The sequence below is a fragment of the Theobroma cacao genome, chromosome 2 (genome assembly GCF_000208745.1).
Source record: "Theobroma cacao cultivar B97-61/B2 chromosome 2, Criollo_cocoa_genome_V2, whole genome shotgun sequence".
In the NCBI taxonomy this organism is placed as follows: Eukaryota; Viridiplantae; Streptophyta; class Magnoliopsida; order Malvales; family Malvaceae; genus Theobroma; species Theobroma cacao.
The window spans coordinates 34,324,692-34,339,054 of record NC_030851.1 but is presented as its reverse complement, the minus strand read 5'-3'; the positions used below and the strand labels follow the sequence as shown (position 1 = coordinate 34,339,054).

General features: G+C 34.7%; 1 protein-coding gene and 1 pseudogene across 1 annotated transcript; one reads left to right on the top strand and one right to left on the bottom strand.

The window, feature by feature from the left end:
- On the top strand, positions 220 to 1,871 carry LOC18609675 (vinorine synthase). The gene has a single exon (XM_007044908.2). The coding sequence runs from the start codon at positions 240 to 242 to the stop codon at positions 1,548 to 1,550; it is 1,311 nt and encodes a 436-aa protein (XP_007044970.2). The 5' UTR covers positions 220 to 239; the 3' UTR covers positions 1,551 to 1,871.
- On the bottom strand, positions 3,586 to 12,196 carry LOC18609674 (annotated as a pseudogene).

The window sequence follows — 14,363 nt, the reverse complement described above, 5'->3', positions numbered from 1 at the left end:
AGATTAGCTATTGAAAATCTATACGTAACGCTAAATCAGCCTTACGTACACTGAGAAGTGCAGCGTTAGTGTTTGATTTTGAACTACCGTTGACTTAAATTGTTACTAACATGTGTTTCTAGACCTAACAAGTTGAGAGCAAAACTCCAAATCCGAACGTGACTTATCACCATTACCGTATTACATCCTCTAATAGCTACATAATATATATTCGAATAGACCAACGAGAATATCTAAGCATGATTAAAATGAAGGTCGAAATTACCTCTCGACAAACCATTAAGCCATCCTCTCCAACACCTTATCACCTTAAAAACTTCAGGCTCTCCCTTTTGGATCAGCTTTTGCCATCTTTTTATGGCCTTATAGTCTTCTTCTATGCTTCAACGCCAAGCACCCACCACCAAAATGAGGACTGCAGGAGCAAAAGCTGCGACAGATCTCATATCCTCAAGAGTTCACTTTCGAAAGTCCTCACTCACTTCTATCCAATGGCAGGACGGCTGAAAGATGCTACCTCCATCGATTGCAACGATGAAGGTGCTTATTTCGTCGAAGCTCGTATTGACTGCCAACTTTCAGACTTTCTAAAACAACCTGACATGGAAGCATTGAATGGTTTTCTTCCTACCACTGATCCTGAGACATCCAAAGCAGCTTCAGGTTGCAATCTGCTTGTTCAACTGACAACATTTGAGTGTGGAGGGACAGCTATCAGCATCTGTCTATTGCATAAGAACACTGACGTTTCCTCACTGGCAACGTTCCTCCAAAGCTGGACAGCCATCGCTCGTGACTCTGGTGAAGCAGTGTCCCCTGAATTCGTCGGAGCATCTTTGCTTCCACCTGGAGACCTATCTTTCATGCCCCCGGTAAATAACCCGTCCGGAAATTTTGTTACAAAGAGGTTCAAGTTTGAAGCATCAAAAATTGCTAGTCTCAAGGCCAAAGCTGCTGGCCAATTTGTCCCATCTCGTGTGGAAGTGGTCTTAGCACTAATCTTAAAATGTTCTGTGGCAGCTTCTCGTGCGAAATCAGGGTTAGCAAGGCCAATAGTTTTGTTCCAAGCAGTGAACTTGCGCAAGAGAATAGTCCCACCGCTGCCCGAAAACTCCATAGGAAATCTCATTTGGACAGTGCCCGTGTTTCTTGGAGACGGTGAGATGGAGTTAAACGAGTTGGTCACTGTGATGAGAAGAGAGATGACCCAATTTTGCAATGAAAAGGCAAAAAAATTCAAAGGTGATGATGGATTTTTATTGATTACTGAGTCTCTCAAGGAGAGGAGAGAGCTCTGCAAGGATGCTGCAGTTTACAGGTGCACAAGTTGGTGCAGATTTCCATTATATGAAATGGACTATGGGTGGGGGAAGCCGGTATGGGTGAGTAGTGCAAGCCTATCATTCAGGAACATTGTAGTTTTGATAGACACCAAAAATGGGGATGGAATTGAAGCTTGGGTGACTTTGGAGGAACAAGAAATGTCCATATTTGAATGTGATAAGGAGCTCCTTGGATCGGCTCTCTTGAACCCTAGCATCTTCATATGATTTCATCGTCGAGCCATGCGATTGGCCTTTCATAGAATTGAATTGTGGTTAATTTGATTGTTCTGTATTTGAATGTTAGGACTACTCTACACTCTTTCCTTTTGTTAAGGTTAATGTGTTTATAAACATGGTTAGCATAACAGCAGCATAACCTTGTTTAGGCTGATGTAAACTCTAGTTATATTTTGTGTTAAGCAATTAATTTGGCATGGCTAGGAGATCAACTGCTTGTAATTTTATTGCTAGATTATCACGTATGTACTATTACGAAGATTTTGAATTGTTCAAGGTTGAATGAAAAAGTATGCCAGTATTACGTTAGCTCCTCTGCTCAGAGTTTTGTTCTAGTTTGTCCCTGTTTCTGCAGGAAAGAGCAACACCTACTTGCAGCTGTGATTTACCATTTTTGTCAATTCGTCAGAATCGGCCAACAATTTCCAATCAAAATCAAAATTTTGACTTTCACGGAATAAGAGTCAAGTTTTCGCTTTTTATGGTTTCATAGCGTGTTTATAGTTTGTTTGCTAGCTAAATTTTTGAGCTTGAGTCTGAACGAGCTCTAACCCATTCTCTGCTCGATCTGCTGCAGTTTTTCAGAGATATGTGCAAGTGTGATCTAAATTTATTTTGTTTACTGCACAAGATAGCATATAAAGATAAAAGCAATGAAATATTGAACGGCTTTACACCGTGAAACAAATATAAAATCTGTGCATGGACGCAATAAAGACTGCCTCAAAGATTTTTCGAACCAAGCTGCCCAAACCCCAAACAACCTCCATACTTAAACAGAGCCCGATACCTCGAGTCAAGATCAAACCCTTTGGAAGAACATAAAAAGGTCGGACACGATTGGGAAAGAAGCTAAACCTTGAAGCCAATGAGCCATGAGGAGCACATCAGAAGACACCAAAAATCTGAAATGCCATGGAAAAGTTTGCCATCAATCCTCTACCACCACTATACAACCATGACATAAGCTCCAAATGACAAAAATTGAGCAACAACCGGCTGATGGATCAAAAAGAAAAAAAATTTAAATACATCAAACTAAACGAAAACACCCAAAGAGATTTCACTAGCAATACCAATAAGATCGGGACTAATCCTCCATCTCACAAGATAGAAAGGAAAAGAATGTTGGACAGCTAAAACTTAGGGTTCGTTTGTTTTGTAGTAAAAATATTTTTTTGAAAAAATGTTTTCAAGACTTATGCTTGTTTGTCAGACGAAAAATTAATTCTAAATGTAAAATATTTTACGAGTCATCAAAGTTAACCACGGAAAAGACGTAAAACATTTTCCAGATAACAACAAAAACACTTTTATACTAAGTTTATGAGTATAAATTTGATGAATATTAACATTTAAATTAAAATATTAAAAAATAAAAAAANTAAAATAATTAATTTAAAATATTAATATTTAAATTACTATTAAAATTAAACAACATTATTTTAATGAAACCATTCAATACAATTAAATTTTTTATTTATAAATGGAATAAATCTTACTAATAATTATAATAAAAAATATTTCAATAATTATTATTTGATAAATACATATTTATAAGTATAGGTTTTGGATATCTTACACAATTAATGAATATTTATATTTTTATAGATATTACAAAAAAGTGATAAGATGAATTTTTTTTTGAAAATTAGAGTTTATTTTCATTACAGATTTGTGATTAAATATTTTGGAAAATATCATTATTGATTTTATCCATTTTCATTTCCATTCCTAATTTTGATACCAAATTAGTGAAAATAAAATATCAATATTGTTTTATACTCAACTCCTATTTATTATTTTAACACCTAAATAACTTCATCATGATGAAAAATATTTTCCATAAAATGATCCCAACAATAGAAAATGTTTTTGATAGTTTACTAAAACAACAAAAAACATTAAATTTTTCTGCAAAACATTTTACACAGAAAAAATTTTCCTCTAACAAGTCATTTTCCAGTTACCAAACAGACCTTTACAAGAAAACATCAATTGAAACTACAGGAACTAATCAACTTCAACAGTTTTTTAAGGTAATGAATCCAAGCAATTCCTTGTCACAATCAAATTTTGCCATGTCTTCCTCTTTTAGGTTAATCCAAGCCTCTATCCCATCACTAGAAATGATGTCTTGGAAAATAACTCCATGCATGGAAGCTAGAGTAGCAGAACCTACCCAAATGGGTTTCCCCCAACCAAAATCAGCTTCATATAAGGGAAACTTGCATAAACTACTGAAACTAAAGTAAATTGTCTCCCCTCTGATGAGTTTCCCAACCATCTCTTTGATGTAGTCTAAGTGATCTTGTGCATCTTGGACCTTCTTCACGTACTCTTTGTCAAGTTTTCTTATGGAGTCTTTTATTTGACTAAGGAGATTATGACAAATTTCTCCTTCGTCCATGGATGGAACTGTCATTGAAAAGCTATAAAGAGTCCCAGAAGAATAGTCTGGCAGAGGCAGCTCCATTTTTGTACGTAAATTTACCAAGTGAAAAATTGCACAAAACGTAACAGGTCTTGATCTTACCTTAGTAGCAGCTACAAACCAGCTCCATATGAAAGCTGATAAGGCCTCAATGTGAATTGGGCATTCTAGGTTTTCTGAGCTAGAATTATCGACATATTTTCCTCTGATTTCCTCTATTTTAGAGGCTGTAAACACAAACCTCTTTGTTATAATTTTTACTTTGGTTTGGTGAATGTTTGGGTTATACCCTGATAGTTGTTGGTGGAGTGATTTTGAGAACTAATGGCTACTGTAAATAACTCTTTTATGCAACAATAAAACAGAGATGAACAGATGGTATAAAGCTCACACACTTCATTCATTAAAGAAAGCTAATATATACTACATACAACTAAAAACCAAAGATAAAAGAACATAACCACCTGCTGAAATGTGGTTTACAAATATTAGTTAACAAACTAAACATAAAACATCCACGATCCTATAACTTAGTTACGATTTTGAAAACCACTAGACACACACTACGAACTACATATATATCCAAACTAATAAAAAAAAACATGTCACTTGGTCAAGCATTATCTTCAACACCCTTCCTTAATGCTTGCATCTTTAGGCATCAACATTCCTCAGTTGATTTCAAATTTTGCTTCGTGAAGTGCCTTGGTCAAGATATCTACAACTTGCTCACTTGAGCAGCAATATTAAACTAAGATTTCACCTTTTTCTGTGCATCTCTCAAGGCATGATATTTCACGTGAATGTGTTTAGTTATTCTATGAAAAATAGGATTTTGAGAGATGGATATAGCTAACTTATTATCCACGAACAGCTTGGTTGGTTTAGTCTGAGGTATACCAAGATCAATCAACACCTTTTTTAACCAAAGAACTTGATTACTCAGCTTTAGTTGAGGATTGGGCTACAGATTCTTGCTTGTGTGAACTCCATGAGAAAACACCATTACCAAGAGTGAATATGTACCCAGAAGTACTCTTGGCATCATCAATACAACCTCCCCAATTGCTATTTAAGAATGGTACAAGATCAACAACATCGGATCGTGTAAACTTGACACCATAGCTTGAATTGCCTTTTAGATACCTTAGTAATCTTTTTGTAGCAGTGAAGTGTGACTCACATGGCTGTTGCATAAACCTTGACAAATAATTAATAGAGAACATGATCCCAGGTTTCGTTGAACATATATACAAAAGGTAGCCAATAAAGCTTCTATATTCACCAGGATTACTAAGTTTATTACCTGCATTAGTAGGTAATTTTTCATTGGCGACAAGAGGAGTAGTTATTGCCTTGCAGTTGTTCATTTTAAATCTTTTCTAGACATCAAGAATATATTTTTGTTGTGTTAAATGAATACCATTGTTGGTCTGTGATACTTGAAGTCCCAAAAAATACCTCATCAACCCGAAATCGGACATATCAAACTCCTTCTGCAAATTGGCTTTGAGTTTTTCAACTTCTTGACAATAAACACCAGTTATCAGAATATCATTTACATATAATGATACAATTAAAGAGACACCATTACCTCCTGTTAAGACATACAAAATTGTATCATTCAAGCTTTTTTGAAATCCTTGACTTTGCAGATAAGAGTCAATTTTAGCATTCCAGGCACGTGGTGCTTCCTTTAAATCGTATAAGGCTTTATGAAGCCTATACACTTTGTTTTTACCAGCTTCAACTTCAAACCCCATAGGTTGTTCAACATAAATCTCCTTAGTTAGTCTACCATTTAAGAAGGTAGACTTAATATCGAGATGGAATACTGTCCAACCAAATGCTGCAGAAAGTGTTATGAGTAGCCTAATTGTGTCTAGCCTTACCACGGGAGCGAAGGTATCAAACTAATCCACTCCTGGCAATTGATAAAACTCCTTAGCAATAAGCCTCGCTTTATATTTATTCAAAGATCCATCAAAATTTATTTTTTTTCTTGAAGACCCATTTGACTCCTATCACTTGCCTATGTTTCGGTCTGTCTACAAGTGTCCATGTCTTGTTCTTCTCGATCAAAATAATCTCTTCCTTCATAGCAGCTTTCCATTCATCATAGAGTACAACTTCAACAAAAGAGTCAAGTTCAGCAATAGTAATTTGACACCTATCATATATATCTTGAATAACATGTGTACCTCTCACTGGTGCTTCATCAATAATCTGGTCAAAATCAAGTTCACTGGGGACAGCATTTTGGTCGTTAGATTTTTCACTTGGGATAGCATTTTGGTCATTAGATTTTTCACTTGGGATAGCATTTTGGTCATCCGATTTTTTTTGTTATGGTTATTTCCAATCCCACTTGTGATCTTCATCAAAAATAACTTTTCTGCTTATGGAAATCTTACCAGAATTGATCATATAAACTTGTAGGCTTTTGACTCCAAGCTATAGCCTACAAATATTCTTTTTTGTGCTTTAAGCTGCAATTTATTTCTCAGTTCAGCAAGAACATGTACATAACACAAACATCCAAAAATAAGCAAGTGACTTATTGATGGCCTATTCTCGAACCAAGCTTCATATGGAGTCACATATTTCAAGGTTTTTGTAGGAAGAAAATTTAGAAGGTACACAGCAGTGTTAGTTGCTTCTACCCAAAAGTTCTTGGGTAGTCCCTTCTCCATCAAGAAACACTTGGTCATTTCCATTATGGTTCGATTTTTCTTCTCACTAACTCCATTTGTTGAGGGGAGTATGGGGTAGTGAGCTGATCTTGGATGCCTTCCTTTTCAAGATATTTAGAAAAAGCCAAAGACTTGTATTCTTCACCTTTGTTTGATCTAAGAATTTTAATTCTTTTTCCTAATTCTTTTTCAACTCTGGCCTTAAATTTCAAAAAACAGTCGAACACTTCTGATTTATTTTTGAGAAAAAAATCTACCACATTTTGGTGACATCATCAATAAATAGCAAGAAAAATTTACTTCCACTGATTGATAATTCACTCATAGGTCATGCAATGTTCGTATGAACCAGACTTAGCTTCTCAATGGCTCTGCTTGAACTAGTTGTAGGAAATGAATTTTTAGTTGACTTCCTAAACTGACAGAAGCCACAGAATTTATTTGATTCAGTCAAAGATGTTAGATTTTCCATTAAGCTTAACTTGCTGGCATGAATCAATGAAGAGAAATTACAGTGTCTTAAACATTTATGCCACAGGGAGGTCGAGTTCAAACCCATCTTAGATGCTTGACAGTACATATCATTCCAATTCAAAGGAAAACACATTCTTTTCATAAGAACAGTCGTAACAAACTCTCTTATGGGATCAAATATATTGCAGGATTTGTCTTTAAATAATAAGACATAACCATCATCAACAATTTGCCCAACGCTAAGCAAATTTTGGGAAATTTCAAGCACAAGTAGAACTCTTGAAACAAACTTATTGCCCGATGTAGTTTGAATACCTATAGTACCTTTCCCTATTGCATGAAGAAAATCCCTATTACCTATTTCAACATTTGATCTATGTTGATGATCAATTTCAGTGAAGAGTTTTGCATTTGGAGTCATATGGCTTGAACATCCACTGTCTAACAACCACTGGCTTGGATCAACAACCTTGGTCTTGCTCAATGCCATAAACAATTGTTTTTCTGCCACCTTAGCCTTTTCAATTTTTTGGGGTGAGTTGTCTCACTTTTTTGATTTGTTTTTACAAACCTTCTCAATGACCTTACTGACTGCAAGCATGACATCTTACACTTGGTTTGAACCAACATTATGCCTCTGTATGGTTTCTTTTTTGCAATGTGGACATATTGGAAATTCGCTCTTTTGTTAGGTGTTTTGTTGTGACGAGTGCCTCCTTTTTCTTTTGACTGGTTATGTTCATTCTTTCAAGTATCTATGATTATCTTTCCCTTGAACTTAGCTACCAAAGCATGCTCAGTATTATCATCCAAACGTATTACCCTCCTATGTTCTGAAGCTTGGAAAGCATTTACAAGTTCTATAAGAAAGAGTTTGGACAAATCCTTGGACTTTTCCAAGGAAGAAATCTTTGATTCAAAGCATTCAGGATACTGACCAAAACTTTCTCAATCACTCGTTTGTCAGGCATGGTTTCACTTAACAACCTCAATTGATTAACCACCTTCATTACCCTATCAAAATAGTCTTTGACAGAGTCAGCATCTTTCATCTTTAAAACCTTAAATTCTTTTAGTAAATTGAGAACTTGCATCTGTCTGGTACAATCAGACCCTTGAAACTCTTCCTTCACCTTGCTCCATACTTCTTTTGCCGTGTCACAGGCCATGATCTTGGTAAACACTACTTCTATTACAGCAGAATGTAGATATGACAAAGCTTTGTAATGTTTTGCCACCTCTTCATTATGCTGTTTGATTTGAGCCAGTGTAGTATTTTCTCTTAACTGTGGCGGTAAAGTACTATTCTAAACAACATCCCACAAATTATTAGTCCTCAAATAGGCCTTCATTTTGATGGCTTAAATGGGACCCATCAAATATAAGTGGTGTTTGGTGGGAGAAAGAACTTGTAGCCATCTCAATGGTGTTAGGCAACAAGAAGAAAATTTATCAGTTTACAGGATGATGAAGCCTTATCGTGATCGCTTAAGATCTTAATGAAGCTTTGATACCATGTTAGTGGAGTGATTTCGAGAACTAATGGCTACTGTAAATAACTCTGTTATGCAACAATAAAATAGAGATGAACAGAGGATATAAAGCTCACACACTTCATTCATTAAAGAAAACTAATATATATTACATGCAACTAAGAACCAAAAACAAAAGAACATCACCACTTGTTGAAACGTGGTTTACAAATATTAGTTAACAAACTAAACATAAAACATCCACGATCCCATGACTTAGTTATAGTTTTGAAAACCATCAAACACACACTAAAAACTACATATATATCCAAACTGATAAAAAAAAACATGTCACTTGCTTAAGTATTATCTTCAACAATAATGATATGCTCTATGGTGGGAAAAGCGAGGTTAACGCAAATTCTGGGGCCGCTAATTTCTTCTCCCAGGAGCAATGGTTGCCCACATGTTCACAAACGCAAAAAATGAAAGGGCATCCCTAACTTTGTGAGAAATGCACATGCCAACACCTATTCCTCCACAATCAAAAATATTGAATTGGATTCTTGGGGGCAATTCTTCTGCATCATATAGTTCAAATGGAAGTAATATGTTAAGTTTGCCAGGGACAAGGTTTCGTATGACATCTGAAAGTTGGCACTTCACTAGGGTTTCTAGAAAGGGAATGCCCTCGTCATTGCAGTCTACAAACAGGTTGTCTCTGTTATGAAAATTGCCCAAGAAACAATAAAGATAAAACCTAGAGAAATTAAGCAAATAGAAAAACACAAGAATTTACGTGGTTAGGCCTCTTGCCTGCTTCCTCGGAATGAAACTGTTCTTCAATTATTGAGAAATTAAAGTATAATAAATTGACCTCTATGGTTCCCCAAACCAACCCAAAATCCCTTGCACACTCTTTTTCAATAATCTCCCAAGAACACTCACCTAAACCACTTTAGCTCCACATAGAGCAAAAGATAGAGTTAAAAGGTGTCCCTTCTCTAGAGCTCTCAAAGCACTACTTATAATTCTAAAGCCTAGAGATCTACTTTTATAATATAAAAGTCCAAAGTAGAATGTGATTAGGACTCGATGTGGAATAAGAAGTTTAAAACTTTACAACTACTCAATGTTGTACATAAATAAGAATCCTAATCAAATAAGATCTAGAATTATAGTCAACCTAAAACTCAACAAATCTCCACCTTTGACTTGAATTCAAACTCCTTAAACCTCTTCCACCAGTCGCACCTAATTATAACTTCCTAACTCCCCCTATTTTTTGACACTTTTGAACAACTCTCCAAGCATAAGACTTCTAAATCATTGGCTTTTATAATTACCACGACTACACATATCGAATCAAGCATGGTTCAACACTCGATTCCATAAAATGGCCAATGCACCTATGTAGCCATCAAGTCAATGGCACTAATTGACTTCGAAAAGGGACCTCGACGACCTTTTGATTCAGTACTGACAAGATTTTTTATCTTTTCACCATTGTTTACACCATGGGAATCTTTCATCATCTCCTCGGCAAATGAAATCTCACTTTGGTAGCTACCATATCTTGTGCACTGTTCCAATCCCTTTGAGGCCTCACATTCTAGATGATACAAGCCATCATACAAATTCTCCCTCATTAGAACCATGTCACCTTGTGTGACTTTTACCACTCCATCACAAGTAAAATATCCATACCCTTTGGAGTTTAATAGGCTCAATGATATTAGATTCTTATGTAGCTTTGGGACACAAGCCACACCACTCAAAGAACGCAAAACCTTATCAAACATTTTGATTTTCACCACTTCAAGACCCATGACCTTCACTATTGACTTATTACCCAAAGTCAAATTCCTAGCCACCCCTTCTTGAAGTAAATCAAAACAATCTTTTTGATAACATACGTGAGTGGCAGAAGCAGAATCTAAATATCAATAAGAATTTGCATCCATATTTTATGAGATTGCGAGGCAATCACAATCATCATCTTAAGCAATGAAAGCACACTATCCTTTATTCTTATTACTTTTATCCTCTTTTGTAGGCCAATCCCTTTTAATATGTCTATACCCTTTGCATTGAAAACACTGAATATTGTTGGATCTAGACTTGCCACCCTTAGATCCCATACTAGTTGACTTCTTCTTACGAACCTCAATTACCAATGCCAAGCCACTCGAATCTCTATCATTTTCCTTACTTTTCTTTCAGGCTTCATAAGACATTAACATTACTTGTGCTTGTTCTAATGTTATTGTATCTATCCCACATATTAGAGATTCCATAAATACTTCATAGGAGTCTGGGAGCGAAGCTAGGAACAACAGTGCCTTTTTCTCTTCCTCCACCTTCACATCAACCTTCTTTAACTGATCAATGATCCCATTAAATTCATTCATATGCTTCATGAGGTCTCCACTCTCTTCCATCTTTAAACGATACAACTTTCACCTAAGTTGCAACTTATTGGAAAGACTTTGAGCCAAGTAAATCTTTTATAACTTTGCCCACTACCTTAAAGCAGAATCCTCATCAATAACATGGTTAAACACGTTATCTCCAATGCAAAGCCGAATAATACTCACACACCTTTGCTCTAACTCTACCCATTCAACATCCTTTATGTCATCTGGTTACTTTTCCTTATTTCCTAGCAAAGGGCGCATTAAGACTTACTGCACAAGGAGATCTTTCATTCTTCTTTGTCATTGCGTAAAACTAGTCTTCCCATCAAGCTTCTTAATTTAAAAATTCGTAGAACTAGTAATTTTCTACATCCTTGTTGAATCTTGAATTTACCAAACCTAAAGTTCTGATACCAGTTTGTTATGAAAATTGTCCAAGAAACAACAACGATAAAACCCAGAGAAATTAAGCAAACAGAAAACACAAGAATTTACATTGTTCGGCCTCTTGCCTACGTCCACAGAATGAAACTGTTATTCTATTATTGAGAAATTAAAGTACAATAAATTGACCTCTATGGTTCCCCAAGCTAACCCAAGATCCCTTGCACACTCTTTCTTAATAATCTCCGAAGAACACTCACCTAAACCATTCTAGCTCCACTTAGAGCAAAAGACAAAGTTACAAAGCGTCCTCTCTCTAGAGCTCTCAAAGTATTCCTTACAATTCTAAGGCCTAGAGATCCACTTTTATAATATAAAAGTCTAAAGTAGCATGCGAATAGGACTCGATTTAGAATAAGAAGTTTAAAACCATACAACTACTCAATGTTGTACACAAACAAGAATCCTATTCAATTAAAATCTAGAATTCTAGTCAATCTAAAACTCAACAGTCTCTAATGCATTCGGCTAGAGGGTAGAAATAAGTAAGGGCATTAGAAATGTACTGCTTAAGCTGGTCGAAAGTCTCGATTTTGCTGGTTTGGGTATCGCATATTTTCGAGTAGAACAGGACCAAAGGGTTAAAAACTGGGGGAGTTATTTGATCAAGGAAAGAGAGTTGATAGCGGAGAAGCCCACTGAGGGATGAAGAAGATGGCTGGATAATCTCTTTGCATATCACTTCAACATCAAGCTTCATGTTGTACGTAAAGCTTGAATGTAAATGGCTAATTACTGAGTGTCAATGATGCTAGATTTTGCCCATCATAATTTAACTTTTATAAAGCTGCTAGTGGCGGGCAAGGACTAGAAGGACCAGACCTCAAACGTCAGAAGTTTTACAATTTATCATCGTCATCTAGTAGAAACATAATTTTTGTGACTTTTGAAGAACTTTTACAAGCCAGGTGGATACAGGATATTTAGCAGAGATTAAAAGAGGTTATATATTATGTACAACCCTGCATGGAATTGAATGGATTTTATTCTACCAGTAGGGGATTGAAAGAGAACAAATGAGCAATTGATTTTATGTCTTTTTCTTCTTGTTTCTTATATACATCTAATGATGTTATGTTTTCTTTTTCTTTTAGAATTTGAGAATGTTGAAAGATTCAAGCTTGTCCATTCATTTCATGAAAAAGTTCATACCGTATACCATATACACTAATAAGGTTAAAGGTAATGAAATTCAAGACATACTCAAAACTTAGCTTTACAAATTACACCCTTAAAATGTAGAGGAATAACATGTCAAAGAACCTTATTAAGCCTTCGGGCATATTCAAAATGACTAAAAATTATGTAGTGATCACTGATCAATTAAGTATACGAGAGCGGAAAGCCTTGGTGCTTGTGTTGACCGGCAGTAAATAATTTTTTTAAAAAAAGGAAAAACAAAGGTGTCAAAACTTTCAATTAAGGATTTGGCAGAGCAATTTTAATATTAGTTAAATAATTATTTTAGGAAATAATTTTTTAATACATTTTTGTCATCAAGTTTGAAACTATATAATATATTAATTACAAAATTATTTTCATAAATATCACTCAAATTAACCAATATCTATAAGGCTTCGTTAACGTTTTCCTTTCAATAAAGCTCCTCATGAATTGGGCCAAACCTTTTGAGTTTTTAGAACTAAGCTCAATTTGGCTAGGAATTTTGATTTAATTATAAAAGTAATAAAAAATATATATTGATATCTAAAATCATTTTAAAATAAGATTTCATTAACTGTTAATTAAAATTTTTTTGGAAAAAAATATTTTTTCATTTAATGCATTATTTTTGTCAAATTCAAGAAGAGATAATAGATTAAGTAGATATTTTTTTGTAAATATAATTTTAACAAGTATTTATAAACTGTTTAACATTGTTAGAAATGTTAGCTCAATAATAATGTGGAAAAACCCAAGAAAGAGATGAATTAGATTTCTAAAAATTTTATTTCTTTAAATTAAATATTCAATGAAGGCAATCTAAAAGCTTTTTCAATGAAGAAAAATTAAAATCAATTTTATCAATTTGTGTTTTTCAATCAAATTGTGTCAAGAATGCGTAAATAATATGAAAACTAATTTTGCAAACTCTTTAAAGTAAAGTAGATTCCTCAAATGTGAAGAGTGAGAAGTACGAGAGGAATATACAAGTTGTAAGCAAATCAAGTTTGCACACAAATCAAGTTGCCACAAATTCAACTTTTCATGAAGTCAAGTTTGAATATAAGTTTTTCAATTTTGTTTTTGACTTTAAAACATGTCAAAAGTAATTTGATAAACAAAATAATGAATAAGCAAGTTGTAAACAAATTTTCAAACTTTTTAAAGTAAAAGGCACAAGTTCAAAGAGTAAAAAGTGAAGAGAAAAGACATAAAAAATTCATAGAGGTTTGGCTCTCTCCATAGGTGCCTACATTCTCTTCCTTAGCCAGCTAAGGAGTTTCAAATCCACTATGAAGAATACTTGTTCAAAGCTCAAGCATGACCTTTACAATGCCTTTTCAAAGAATCAAGCACAACTTGCACAATGCCTTATCAAGGATCAAGCACAACCTCTCTACGTTTTACTTAGGCTAAGGTAAAAGCTTTATGCCTTTTCAAGGATATGGCACAATCTTACAACACTACCTTTTGAAGGCTAAGGTATAATTTTTTTTCTCTTACAATTTTGAATAGCAAGGATACCTTTAGAAAGTGGATTTTACTATGTAAGTATAAAGTTGGAAAAACATGATAGTGATAAAGATGATTACAAAAGATGGGAATGAAGGCACAAAAAAAATTATAGCACAAGAGAGCTTAAAAGCTTGGTGGAAGAATTGAATTTTGCTTGCTCTAGCTTGTTTTCTATCTCTTTTTCTTCT